Source organism: Drosophila grimshawi, unplaced genomic scaffold (assembly GCF_018153295.1).
Source record: "Drosophila grimshawi isolate 15287-2541.00 unplaced genomic scaffold, ASM1815329v1 contig_1377, whole genome shotgun sequence".
Classification (NCBI taxonomy): domain Eukaryota; kingdom Metazoa; phylum Arthropoda; class Insecta; order Diptera; family Drosophilidae; genus Drosophila; species Drosophila grimshawi.
In genome coordinates, this window is record NW_025062900.1 from 23,460,634 (window position 1) to 23,474,533 (window position 13,900).

General features: G+C 52.0%; 1 protein-coding gene across 1 annotated transcript in view; it reads left to right on the forward strand.

Moving 5' to 3' along the window:
- The window catches only part of LOC6566844, a 117,702-nt gene that overhangs the window by 81,256 nt on the left and 22,546 nt on the right, over positions 1-13,900 (forward strand). The window contains 27 exon segments of the mRNA XM_043214692.1: positions 115-441; positions 496-813; positions 877-1,218; positions 1,276-1,572; positions 1,635-1,943; positions 2,004-2,648; positions 2,712-3,029; positions 3,096-3,431; positions 3,495-4,109; positions 4,167-4,817; positions 4,880-5,191; positions 5,262-5,600; positions 5,661-5,969; positions 6,042-6,992; positions 7,052-7,363; positions 7,421-7,759; positions 7,818-8,117; positions 8,181-9,131; positions 9,238-9,555; positions 9,619-9,951; positions 10,016-10,330; positions 10,392-10,697; positions 10,758-11,402; positions 11,463-11,774; positions 11,836-12,165; positions 12,229-13,494; positions 13,556-13,870. Of these exon segments, the coding sequence (XP_043070627.1) occupies positions 115-441; positions 496-813; positions 877-1,218; positions 1,276-1,572; positions 1,635-1,943; positions 2,004-2,648; positions 2,712-3,029; positions 3,096-3,431; positions 3,495-4,109; positions 4,167-4,817; positions 4,880-5,191; positions 5,262-5,600; positions 5,661-5,969; positions 6,042-6,992; positions 7,052-7,363; positions 7,421-7,759; positions 7,818-8,117; positions 8,181-9,131; positions 9,238-9,555; positions 9,619-9,951; positions 10,016-10,330; positions 10,392-10,697; positions 10,758-11,402; positions 11,463-11,774; positions 11,836-12,165; positions 12,229-13,494; positions 13,556-13,870 (12,111 nt within the window).

The window sequence follows — 13,900 nt, forward strand, 5'->3', positions numbered from 1 at the left end:
GCCAGGTGTGTTCGATGTACTAAACCCGCAACACTAAAGAACAGTTAATAAAGTTTTTGCCAAACTCTTCTCTTCCCCACGCTCTCTATCTCCCAATATCTCTTCGGAGTACAGAACGGATAGTCAATGAACAGGTCACACCCTGTGAACCAAATCCTTGCGGATCGAATGCCGTTTGCCGTGAACGCAATGGCATTGGCTCTTGCCAGTGCTTGCCCGATTACTTTGGCGATCCTTACCAGTCGTGCCGACCGGAATGCGTACGCAATTCCGACTGTCAATCGAATAAGGCGTGCCAGCAGCAAAAGTGTCGCGATCCCTGCCCCGGCACCTGTGGCACAAATGCTGATTGCCGCGTAACGAATCACCTACCCGCATGCACATGTCGCAGTGGTTACACTGGTGATCCGTATAATTACTGCCATGTGGAACCAACTCAACGTAAGCTCAGACCAACTGTCCAGCTGAACAACGAATACAAGATAACCTTTGCAGCTATACGTCAAGCCGAACCCACTCAGCCCTGTCGCCCCTCCCCGTGCGGTCCCAATTCCCAGTGCCGCGAGCTTAATGGTCAGGCGGTTTGCTCCTGTGTCGAACTATACATCGGTTTGCCACCTAACTGTCGACCCGAGTGTGTATTGAGCACCGAGTGCCCCACTGACAAGGCATGCATAAGTCAACGTTGTCAGGATCCTTGTCCCGGCATTTGCGGCATCAATGCCGAGTGCCGAGTGCGCAATCACAGTCCGCTCTGTCAATGTCGTCGCGGTTTTACGGGCGACGCCTTTACACGTTGTTATGTTCTACCACGTAAGCGAATTTGTCACGTTTCTTGTTCATCATATCATAGCGAAGTTGATTCTCCCAAATCAGCACCAACACCGGCCATTGAACACGTTAATCGAGATCCTTGTGTGCCAACTCCCTGCGGCCTGAATAGCCAGTGTCGTAATGTGCAAGGCGTACCATCCTGCACATGTCTGCAGGAATACATTGGCACACCGCCAAACTGCCGACCAGAATGCACCATCAGTGCCGAGTGCGCCTCGAACATGGCTTGTATACGCGAAAAGTGCATAGATCCATGTCCCGGCTCCTGCGGCTATGCGGCGGAGTGCAATGTCGTTAACCACACCCCAATATGTACATGTCCCTCAGGTTATACGGGTGATCCGTTTAGCAGCTGTCGTCTGGCACCTCCAGAGCCTGTGTTAAGTGAGTGTCTCAAACTATGCTAAAGGTCCACAATTCCTAATTGCCTATGATTCTTAGACGAATATGTTGATCGTTGTCAACCATCACCGTGTGGTCCCAATGCTCAATGCAACGATGGTGTTTGCAGCTGTTTGCCCGAATATCACGGTGATCCCTATGCCGGCTGTCGTCCGGAATGTGTGCTCAATTCCGACTGTTCACGCGATAAGGCCTGTCTGCGCAGCAAATGCCTCAACCCGTGCCCAGGCACATGTGGCGAGAATGCCATATGCGATGTCATCAATCACATACCCATGTGTAGGTGCCCCGATGGTACCGCTGGCAGTGCCTTTATTCGCTGCACTCCCGTTCCGAGTACGTCAAATGGAGATTTTGCTTATCTGCCCTCCCTGCTAATCATTGATATCCCTCTACAGAAATCATTGTCACAACAAACCCTTGCCAGCCAACGCCCTGCGGTCCGAACTCGCAGTGTCGCGAGGTAAACAAGCAAGCAGTCTGCTCCTGCCTACCGAGCTATATTGGCTCACCTCCTACCTGTAGACCCGAATGTACCTCCAATGCGGAGTGTGCACCTACCCAGGCTTGCCTTAACCAACGCTGTGGAGACCCATGCCCTGGTACTTGTGGTGTAGGCGCCAATTGCGCTGTGGTCAATCACAGTCCATTCTGCACATGTCCAGCGCGTTTCACCGGAAATCCTTTCATACGTTGCCAGCCACAAAGTAAGCAGTTATTCTTGGTAGCCCTTGTAAGAGTCTTTTACAATATTAGCCAATTCCTAGTTGAACCTGTGCGTGACATTCAGCCAACTGATCCTTGCCGGCCATCACCATGTGGTCCCTATTCTCAGTGCCGTCCCATTGGCGAGGCACCAGCTTGTTCATGTCTTGAAACTTACATAGGACGTCCACCAAACTGTCGACCCGAATGCGTGACCAGCTCAGACTGTAGCAGCCAACTGGCCTGCATCAACCAGAAGTGTGTTGATCCATGTCCAGGTCGCTGTGGTCTGAACGCTGAGTGCCGAGTGGTGAGCCATGCTGTGCAGTGCATCTGCCAGCAAGGTTTCACCGGAGATCCGTTCGTACAGTGCAGCCCGGAAATCGTGAGAGACATCGAAGTGCGAACACCCTGCAATCCCAGCCCGTGTGGAACAAATGCCGTTTGCCGCGAGCGAGACGGTGCTGGTTCCTGCAAGTGCCTGCCGGAATACTTTGGCAATCCCTACGACGGCTGTCGGCCGGAATGTGTGTTAGACTCTGATTGCCCATCGAATCGTGCTTGCCAGCAGCAAAAGTGCCAAGATCCTTGCCCCGGCACCTGTGGCCAAAATGCTAACTGTCAGGTAGTAAACCATCTGCCATCCTGCAATTGTCTCCCTGGCTTTGTAGGCGACCCGTATCGCCAATGTACACGTCCTGCCGAACGTAAGCAATTACCCACATGTTCACTTGACACTCTTAAACGTTGCACATCTCCATCCGCTGTAGCCATTCCTATCGAGTACACCAATCCATGCGAACCGACCCCATGCGGTCCCAACTCTCAATGTCGCGTTGCCAACGAGCAGGCCGTGTGCTCTTGTCTACCCCTGTTTATTGGCGTCCCACCAGCCTGCCGTCCCGAGTGCACCATCTCTTCGGAGTGTGCTGCCGATAAGGCCTGTCTGAATCAGAAGTGCGTCGATCCCTGTGTGGCCAACACCTGCGGCAATAATGCGATTTGCCGTGTGCGTAACCACAGTCCCATCTGCAGTTGCATCAGTGGTTTCACTGGCGATGCCTTTACACAGTGTTTCCCAATACCACGTAAGCAGCATTGCTGTCTCCTTAGCGATTATTGGAACTTTACTCAATCCGATTTGTGACCCACAGCGCCGCCAATTGAAGTGCAACGGGAACCCTTGCGAGATCCCTGTGTACCCACACCATGTGGCCCACACTCGGAGTGCCGTAACATCAATGGAGTCTCAGCCTGTTCATGCCTGGCCACGTTTATTGGTCAGGCGCCCAACTGCCGTCCGGAATGTACTATAAACTCAGAGTGTCCCAGTCAGCAGGCTTGCATTAATCAGAAATGTCGCGATCCGTGCCCTGGCGCCTGTGGGTTGAATGCTGTTTGTAGCGTTATAAACCATACGCCACTCTGCGCCTGCATCGATGGCTACATTGGTAATCCGTTCACCAACTGCAATCCTAAGCCACCAGAACGTAGGTGTTCACAGAGTAGTTTCGAAAACAACCATCAATGTTTACACTCCGTAATTTTTGCAGCAACTTCCCCACCCATCAGCGACGATCCCTGCAATCCTTCACCGTGTGGTGCTAATGCCCAATGTAATAATGGTATATGCACCTGCATAGCCGAGTACCAGGGTGATCCCTCTGTAGGCTGCCGACCGGAATGTGTGCTTAACACAGACTGCGCCCCAAATCGTGCATGCATACGTAATAAGTGCATTGATCCGTGTCCAGGCATCTGCGGTGTGAATGCCATTTGCGAGGTGAATAATCACGTGCCCATCTGTCGGTGTCCCGAACAAATGTCGGGCAATGCCTTCTTTGAATGCCGTCCTGTACCAGCGCCACCAGCACAAAATCCTTGCCAGCCATCGCCTTGTGGACCCAACAGCCAGTGCCGAGTGGTGCAACAGACTGCAGTTTGCTCTTGTCTTCTCGACTATATCGGCAGTCCGCCGCAGTGTCGCCCAGAATGTGTTACAAATTCCGACTGTGCTACCAATCAAGCCTGCCAGAATATGAAATGCCGTGATCCCTGTCCCGGCACCTGTGGCTTCAATGCTATATGTAATGTAGTAAATCACAGTCCCTTCTGCAGTTGTCCCACAGGCATGTCGGGCAATCCTTTCGTACGCTGTGAACAAACGAGTAAGCCACTTGTATATTTAAACGATCTGGATGGGCTACAACATAAACTCTTTACAGTAATTCCCCAACGTGATGTTCCGCCACAGAACCCATGTCAACCCTCACCCTGCGGCCCCAATTCGGAATGCCGAGTTTCAGGTGATTCACCATCATGTTCTTGTCTACCCGAATTTTTGGGCGCACCACCGAATTGCCGACCAGAATGCATATCCAATTCTGAATGTGCCACCAACCAGGCATGCGTCAATCAGAAATGCGTGGATCCCTGTCCAGGGCTATGTGGCCTTAATGCTAACTGCCGTGTCTTCAGTCATACGGCTATGTGCCTTTGTGATAGCGGCTTCACAGGCGACCCGTTCGCCCAGTGCAGTCCCATAAGAGAGGCACCAGTTGAACGGATACAACCCTGTAATCCGAGTCCCTGTGGCGTCAATGCAAAGTGTGAAGAACGTGGTGGTGCTGGATCTTGCCAGTGTCTACCCGAACACTTTGGCAATCCCTACGAGGGCTGCCGACCAGAGTGCATTCTCAATTCGGATTGTCCATCGAATAGAGCATGCCAACAGCAAAAGTGCCGTGATCCCTGCCCGGGAACATGCGGCCAGAACGCAGAATGCCAGGTCATAAATCACTTGGCCACTTGCAATTGCTTTAATGGTTATACTGGAGATCCTTATAGTTTCTGCCGTATTATAGAAAATGAACCACGTAAGCCTAACCATATTGAACTCCCTGTCGTAGTTGCCAATGCTTAAGTAAATATTTTATAGCCGAACACATCTATGTGAATCCCTGTCAACCATCGCCTTGTGGACCCAACTCGCGATGCCGCGAAGTCAACGAGCAAGCTGTCTGCTCCTGTCTAACCGAGTTTATTGGCAGTCCACCTGCTTGTCGACCCGAATGCACCAGCAGCTCTGAATGCGCTGCAGATAAGGCCTGCATAAATCGCAAATGCGTTGATCCTTGTCCAAATGTTTGTGGCGAACAGGCCGAGTGCCGAGTAAGAAATCATAGTCCTATCTGCACCTGCTCGAACGGATTCACAGGCGATGCCTTCACCCGCTGTTATCGATTGCCGCGTAAGCCAACGAATATAATTAATGCGCAATACAAGACCAGTTCTTAAATGATCTTAAATAACCCCTGTAGCTCCACCTGTTGTGGCAATTGAACGCGAACCTCTTGATCCTTGCGTACCCTCACCCTGTGGTGCCAACTCTCAATGTCGCGATATTCATGGCACACCATCGTGCTCCTGCCTGCCAAACTATTTGGGCACACCGCCAAATTGCCGTCCTGAGTGTTCCATCAATGCTGAATGTCCGAGCCATCAGGCGTGTATCAATCAAAAGTGTCGCGATCCTTGTCCCGGCTCTTGTGGCCTCAACACACAGTGTAATGTGATCAACCACACTCCAATTTGTAGCTGTCTAGTGGGTTATATCGGCGATCCATTCGTTATTTGCAATCCAGAGCCACCACAACCAAGTAAGAACCTTACTAAGGTCCAAGTCAAAAACATATTTTAACCCGTAGTTTTTCTAACAGTTAAAGAGTCGCCTATGCCCCAAGACCCATGCAACCCTTCACCATGTGGTGCTAATGCTCAGTGTCATAACGGTCAGTGCACATGTATACCCGAGTATCAAGGCGATCCGTTCGTTGGCTGCCGCCCGGAGTGTGTACTACACACCGACTGTGCTCGCAATCTCGCCTGTGTGCGTCATAAGTGTATCGATCCTTGTCCTGGTACTTGTGCGTCCACTGCCATTTGCGAGGTTCTCAATCATATACCCAACTGCCGCTGTCCCGATGGCATGGAAGGCAATGCTTTTTTCAGCTGCAACCCAGTGCAAAGTAAGCAATCACCAATAGAAGGATTTTACCGGTTGCCAGTTCGCCTGAACAGCGTTCGACTTTTTTTTGCAGAACTTGATGTCGTGCAGAATCCTTGCCAGCCATCGCCTTGCGGACCGAATTCTCAGTGTCGGGCGATCAATCAACAGGCCGTCTGTTCCTGCATCAGTCCCTTCATAGGCAGTCCACCATTCTGTCGACCCGAATGCACATCCAACTCGGAATGTCCATTGAACTTGGCATGTCTTAATCAGAAATGTAGCGATCCATGCCCCGGCGTTTGCGGCCGCAATGCCCAGTGTCATGTGACGAATCACAGTCCATTCTGTCGATGCTTGGACCGACATACTGGCAATCCGTTTGTTAGCTGTCAACCTATAATTGAGCCGCCAACACCACCACCACGACAGACATGTCAGCCTTCACCCTGTGGACCCTACGCCGAATGCCGCGAAATAAATGAAACGCCTTCGTGCACCTGCCTACCCGACTACATCGGCGCGCCGCCAAACTGCCGTCCGGAGTGTGTAACAAGCTCGGAATGCCCACCGCATCAAGCATGCATACAACAGAAATGTCGCGATCCATGCCCTGGCTTGTGCGGACAAACGGCTGTGTGTCGTGTACTCTCGCATACGCCGAGCTGTTACTGTCCCGACGGTCTGGAGGGTGATCCTTTCGTGCAGTGTGTGGAAAAAAGAATCCAGCAGTTGGATCAGTTAGACCCATGCAATCCTAGTCCCTGCGGCATAAATGCACGTTGCACTACCCGCCAGGATGCTGGCTCATGTCAGTGCTTGGAGGGATACTTTGGCAACCCCTACGAAGGCTGCCGACCAGAATGTATGCTCGACTCTGACTGTCCCTCAAATCGTGCTTGTCAGCAACAAAAGTGTCAAGACCCTTGCCCAGGCACCTGTGCCTCAAATGCAGTCTGCAATGTTCTCAATCATGTGCCCAGCTGCAGTTGCTTAACTGGATACAGCGGTGACCCATATCGTTTGTGTCAACAGGAACGTGAACGTAAGACAACGTAACATCATATCAACATAGACATGAACGTCTTCTGTTTTCCTTTGTAGCCATCAAGGAGTATATAAATCCCTGTCAACCTTCACCATGTGGTCCTAATTCTCAGTGTCGGGAGGTCAATGAGCAGGCTGTCTGCTCTTGCTTGCCCGAATACATGGGTGCGCCGCCAGCCTGTCGACCCGAGTGTACCATTTCATCAGAGTGCGCTATTGACAAGGCCTGTGTGGCCCAGAAGTGCACAGATCCCTGCCCGGGAACTTGTGGTGATCAGGCTTTATGTCGTGTAGTCAACCACAGCCCCATTTGCTCTTGTCGCTCCGGTTACACTGGCGATGCCTTCTATCGCTGCCTACCAATACCTCGTAAGTGTTGTCCTAGTCCCTCAAAGCACCATCTTAAATATTGCCATCTGGTTATAGCGGCGCCGCCTACAGCAGTTGTGCTAAAGCAACCGATTGACCCTTGTGTGCCCTCACCTTGCGGCTCCTATGCTGAGTGCCGTCCACATGGCGATGCACCATCATGCTCTTGCCAGCCTGGGTATCTGGGCGTGCCACCTAATTGCCGTCCTGAATGTCGAGTTAACTCGGACTGTCCCAGCAGTCAGGCTTGTATAAACGAAAAGTGTCGCGATCCATGTCCAGGCTCATGTGGCTTTGGTGCTCTTTGCAATGTCATTAGTCACATACCCAGCTGCACATGTCCTTCCGGCTACACCGGAGACCCATTTAGCCACTGTCAGCCTGAACCACCAAAACGTAAGAATGTGAAAGTCAATCAACCAAGCCAATAGCCACTCAATCATTTGCTCTGTAGCTGTGGAAGCCGATGATCCCTGTAATCCCTCGCCGTGTGGCCCGAATGCCGTATGTAACGGAGGCACCTGCACCTGTCTGCCGGAGTATCAAGGTGATCCCTACAGCGGCTGTCGTCCCGAATGCCTCACAAGTTTGGATTGCCCACGAGACCGCGCTTGCGCCCGTCGCAAGTGCTTCGATCCTTGCCCAGGCACATGCGCACCAAATGCTCTGTGCACGGTGCTGAATCACATACCGATGTGTACATGTCCCGAAGGTTATGCAGGCAACGCTTTTCTGCAGTGCTACCCTGTACCACGTAAATATACAGCATGGAGGAGTGAGCAAATGGAGCGATTCCTATCGATTTTTCACTTTGCAGCACCCGCCGTTGTTCAGCCTTGCCATCCCTCACCGTGTGGTCCAAATTCACAGTGCCGAGAAGCCAATCAGCAAGCAGTCTGTTCTTGTGTGCCGAGCTATATAGGCACACCACCACTTTGTCGTCCGGAGTGCACTAGCAACTCGGAGTGTGCTGCCCACCTGGCTTGCGTGAATCAAAAGTGTGTTGATCCTTGCCCCGGCGCTTGTGGCCGAAGTGCCCAGTGCAGCGTTGTCAATCACAACCCATTCTGTACCTGCTTGCCCCACCATACGGGTAATCCCTTTGTGGGATGCCAGCAAATCATTGAACCGCCACAGAGAGATATTGAGCCTCAAGATCCATGTCGTCCATCTCCTTGTGGGGCTAACGCTGAGTGTCGCGCCATCGGGAACACGCCCTCATGCACATGTCTGAAAGACTTTGTTGGCTCGCCGCCATACTGCAAGCCAGAATGTGTCGCAAACTCTGAGTGTCCCAGCAATCGTGCATGCATAAATCGAAAGTGTCGCGATCCATGTCCAGGTCTTTGTGGTGCCAATGCCATCTGCCGCGTTGTCTCACATACAGCCTTATGCATTTGTGATGCTGGATTAACGGGCGACCCTTTTTCGCAATGCCAGCCAATTGAACGGGATGTGGAAATTATTAATCCTTGCCAGCCGTCGCCTTGTGGCTCGAATGCCGAATGCATACAGCGCAATGGAGCCGGAGCCTGCCAATGCCTGCCCGACTTCTTTGGCAATCCCTACGAGGGCTGCCGACCGGAGTGTGTGCTTAACTCGGACTGCCCTTCGAATCGTGCTTGCCAACAACAAAAGTGTCGTGATCCCTGCCCCGGTAGCTGTGGTCAGAATGCCGAATGCAATGTCGTTAATCATACGCCTATGTGCTCCTGCTTCGCGGGATACGTTGGAGATCCGTATAGCTACTGTAATCAGCCAGCAGAACGTAAGCTAGTTCCAATCATTTTCGTAGAGTCGTCTAACCAACTCGTAGTAGTTGATGTAGTTACTAATTCGAATCGTATTATCTATTTGCCTAACTCTAAATTTAGCAATTGTTCACGACTATGTAAATCCATGTCTACCCTCGCCCTGTGGTTCGAATGCCCAATGTCGCGAGGTGCAAGGCCAAGCGGTCTGCTCCTGTCTACCAGACTTTGAGGGTGCACCACCTTATTGTCGACCCGAGTGTACCTCAAGCGCTGAGTGCCCAACCACCAGGGCCTGCATCAAACGCAAGTGTGTTGATCCATGCCCAGGTGTTTGCGGCCAAGGGGCAATCTGTCAGGTGCGCAATCACAGTCCCATATGTATGTGTCCTCCAGGCCTAATGGGCGATCCCTTCGTGCGCTGTCTGCCCCGACCAATACGTAAGAGAATTATCTGTATACACAATAAATAGTCACCGTAACGCGTTTTCGTCGTAACCTTAGCTCCGCCACCGCCACTTCGAGATGTTGCTCCCTATCGCGATCCCTGCGTACCCTCACCCTGCGGCCTGTATGCCACATGCCGTAATCAGCATGACCAAGCGATTTGTTCCTGCCAGCCCAATTATTACGGCACACCCCCGCATTGTCGACCCGAGTGTACAATCAACGCTGACTGCGCCAGCCATCTGGCTTGCATTAGCGAGCGTTGCCGCGATCCCTGTCCCGGCTCCTGTGGCCAGAACACCGAGTGTAGTCTCTTAAATCATACCCCCAACTGCGCTTGCCTGCATGGCTATGTTGGTGATGCATTTGTTGCTTGCCAGCCTGCACCACGTAAGCAACCCTCTAAAAATTATAAACACAAATTACATGGACACGTCTCCCCCGTTCCCTACAGCTCCACCAGCCTATGAAGAACCCAGAGATCCTTGCAATCCCAGTCCATGTGGCAGCAATGCCGTCTGCTCGGGAGAAGGACAGTGTACGTGCATTGCCGAATATGAAGGCGATGCCTACATTGCTTGTCGTCCAGAATGCGTTCTGAGCGCCGAATGTCCCCGAAATCGCGCCTGTGTACAGCAAAAGTGTGTAAATCCCTGCCCAGGTACCTGTGGTGCCGGCGCCATCTGTGAAGTTGTAAACCATATTGCTATGTGCCACTGTCCAGTTGGCATGACAGGCAACGCCTTTGTCCACTGCAGCCCCGTACAAAGTAGGTTCATAGATAATTACACCTTGCTACAAGAAACTAAACGACTTAAATCGCTCTGTAGTGGCCGTCTATCAAAATCCCTGCCAACCCTCGCCATGTGGTACAAATGCCGAGTGTCGTGAGCGGCAAGGTCAAGCCATCTGTAGCTGCCTGCCCAATTATTACGGCGTACCACCCTCCTGCCGACCCGAGTGTACCACCAACTATGACTGTGCACCCAACCGTGCTTGCCAAAATCAGCGTTGTATCGATCCCTGTCCGGGCGCCTGTGGGGCCTATGCCGAATGCAGGGCGGTCAGTCACAGTCCTTTCTGTAGTTGTCAGCCCGGATATACAGGCAACCCATTCGCCCAATGCCACAGAATTAGTAAGTTCCCACCGTCCAGCAAGCTAACCCACTTAATTGACGCAATTATCATAACTACAGTCGAACCATTGAGAGATATTTCGCCCCGGGATCCCTGCCAACCATCGCCCTGCGGCGCCAACAGTCAGTGCCGTCGCATTGGGGACACACCGTCCTGTTCGTGTCTTGAGAACTTCTTTGGAACACCACCGAACTGCCGGCCTGAGTGCTTGACTAATTCTGATTGTGCTTCGTCCCAGATTTGTAGGAACAATCGTTGCAAAGATCCATGTCCAGGCCTTTGCGGAAGCGGTGCTGAGTGCCGTGTGATTAGCCACAGCGCCATGTGCTACTGCCAATCGGGCTACAGCGGGGATCCTTTCGTTCTCTGCTCACCAATTCAAAATGAACCACTCGAAGTGGTGCAGCCCTGCAATCCCAATCCCTGCGGCACTTTTGCCGAATGCCATGAACGAAATGGCGTTGGCTCCTGCCAGTGTCTGCCCGAGTATTTTGGAAATCCCTACGAAGCCTGTCGCCCCGAATGTATACTTGATTCCGATTGTCCGTCTAATCGAGCCTGCGTAAATCAAAAGTGCCGCGATCCATGTCCCGGCAGCTGTGGCCACAATGCCGAATGTTATGTGAGAAACCATTTGCCCACTTGTAATTGTCTCAACAACTATGTGGGTGATCCATATAGCTACTGCAGCCTCGAAGAGAAACGTAAGCAATCCTTGCCTTGGATCTCAAACCATCTAGAACAAGTTGAGCTCTTTATTCCAGCTATCCGTGAATATGTTAATCCTTGCCAACCCTCACCATGCGGTCCAAATAGTCAGTGCAAAGAGCTAAACGAGCAGGCTGTCTGCTCATGTTTACCCGAATATGTAGGCAGTCCACCTGGTTGTCGACCCGAGTGTACGATTTCAACGGAATGTAGCTTTGACAAGGCTTGTATACAACATAAATGCGTAGATCCTTGTCCTGGCGCTTGCGGTAGCAATGCTCTGTGTCATACAACTAATCATGCACCGTTGTGTGCTTGCCAGTCAGGCTACACCGGAGATCCCTTCACGCGCTGCTATCCCTTGCCTCGTAAGTCATCTTATCAATGCCTTGTGTCACAGATACTGACCCAAATATACTGGTAATTTAGCAACGCCCACCATTCTCCAAAGTGAACCTGTACGCGATCCCTGCCAGCCATCTCCATGTGGAGCTAACGCCCAGTGCCGTCAGTCACATGGTCAGGCAGTATGTAGCTGTCTACCTGGCTACTTCGGTGTACCGCCTAGTTGCCGACCCGAGTGCACACAGAGTGCCGAATGTCTGCCCAGCCTGGCTTGCATAAATCAGCGCTGTGTCGATCCCTGCCCCGGTTCCTGTGCCTACAATGCGCTCTGCACCGTGCGTAATCATATACCCAGCTGCCACTGTCCCGTAGGATATGTGGGTGACCCATTCACCTCCTGCCAGCCTGAACCACGTAAGAATTACAGCAACTTAAATGTTGACCCATTTTCACCCATTTGGCCCATTTTGTTTATAGCCAAGCCCATTGTAAATGACGATCCTTGCAATCCGTCGCCGTGTGGATCCAATGCCATATGTCGAAGTGGCCAATGCACATGCATACCCGAATATCAAGGTGATCCCTATGTGGGTTGCCGTCCGGAATGCGTACTAAACACCGACTGCCCGCGAAATCGCGCCTGTGTACGAAACAAATGTATCGATCCCTGTCCAGGAACCTGCGCTCCTAACGCTATATGCGATGTGCTCAATCATATTGCTATGTGCCGCTGTCCGGCAGGTATGACGGGAAATGCGTTTATCCAGTGTGAGACACCGCTTGTGCAGTCCTTGCCACCAAGAAATCCTTGCGCACCCTCACCATGCGGTCCCAACAGTCGCTGTCGTGTGCTCAATGATAACGCGATTTGCTCTTGCATCGAAGATTATGTGGGCAGTCCACCCAGCTGCCGTCCGGAATGCACACGAAACTCGGATTGCTTGCCACGTCTGGCTTGTCAACAACAACACTGCATTGATCCCTGCCCAGGCACCTGTGGCTACAATGCTATTTGCCATGTAGTAAGCCATGCGCCTATCTGCAGCTGTCCGCCACGACACAATGGCAATCCCTTCCTAGGATGCTTGCCAACACCACCACAACGGGATGTTATTCCTGTAAAGCAGCCATGCCAACCATCACCCTGCGGTCCCTACGCAGAATGCCGCGCTGTGGGAGACCAGGCCCAGTGCAACTGTCTCCCTACTTACATTGGAGCACCTCCGAATTGTCGACCGGAATGTGTTACCAACTCGGAGTGCAGTTTCAACAAGGCCTGCGTTAATCAGAAATGTGTGGATCCCTGCCCAGGTGCATGCGGCTCCAATGCTGTCTGTCATGCACTGAGCCATGTGGCCATGTGCTACTGTGCTCCTGGTTACACGGGTGATCCGTTTACCAACTGTTACCAAACTCCAATAATTCAACGAGAAGAGGTGACACAGCCCTGTTCTCCTAACCCCTGCGGTGCTAATGCGCAATGTCGTCAGGAGGGCAATGCGGGGTCCTGTCAATGCCTACCCGACTACCACGGCAATCCATACGAAGGTTGTAGACCCGAATGCGTCTCTGATAGTGACTGCCCATCGGACAAATCCTGTCAACAGTTCAAATGTCGCGATCCTTGTCCGGGTGTGTGCGGCTTAAATGCCGAGTGCCGAGTCCTTAATCATTTGCCCACGTGCCATTGCTTAAGCAATTTCGTTGGTGATCCCTATAGCTACTGCCAGCTACCCGAGAGACGTGAGTTACTAGCTAAAATAACTGCCACACCAGACCCTTAACAAAACATGTTGTCTTTTAGCAATCTTGAAAGAGTATGTGAATCCCTGTCAGCCCTCACCGTGTGGCCCCAATTCTCAGTGTCGCGCAAACAATGAGCAGGCTATCTGCTCCTGTTTGCCGGAGTATGTTGGTGCACCGCCCAACTGTCGTCCGGAATGCGTGACAAGTGCTGAGTGTGCGTCAGATAAGGCCTGCATCAATCAAAAGTGTAGCGACCCATGTCCAGGCGTCTGTGGCACTAATGCCGATTGTCGTGTCCATCATCATGCGCCCATTTGTAGTTGCCGTCAAGGCTTCCAGGGGGACGCATTCACACGCTGCTATCCTGTACCACGTAAGAAGTGACCTTCATACCAAAAGATCT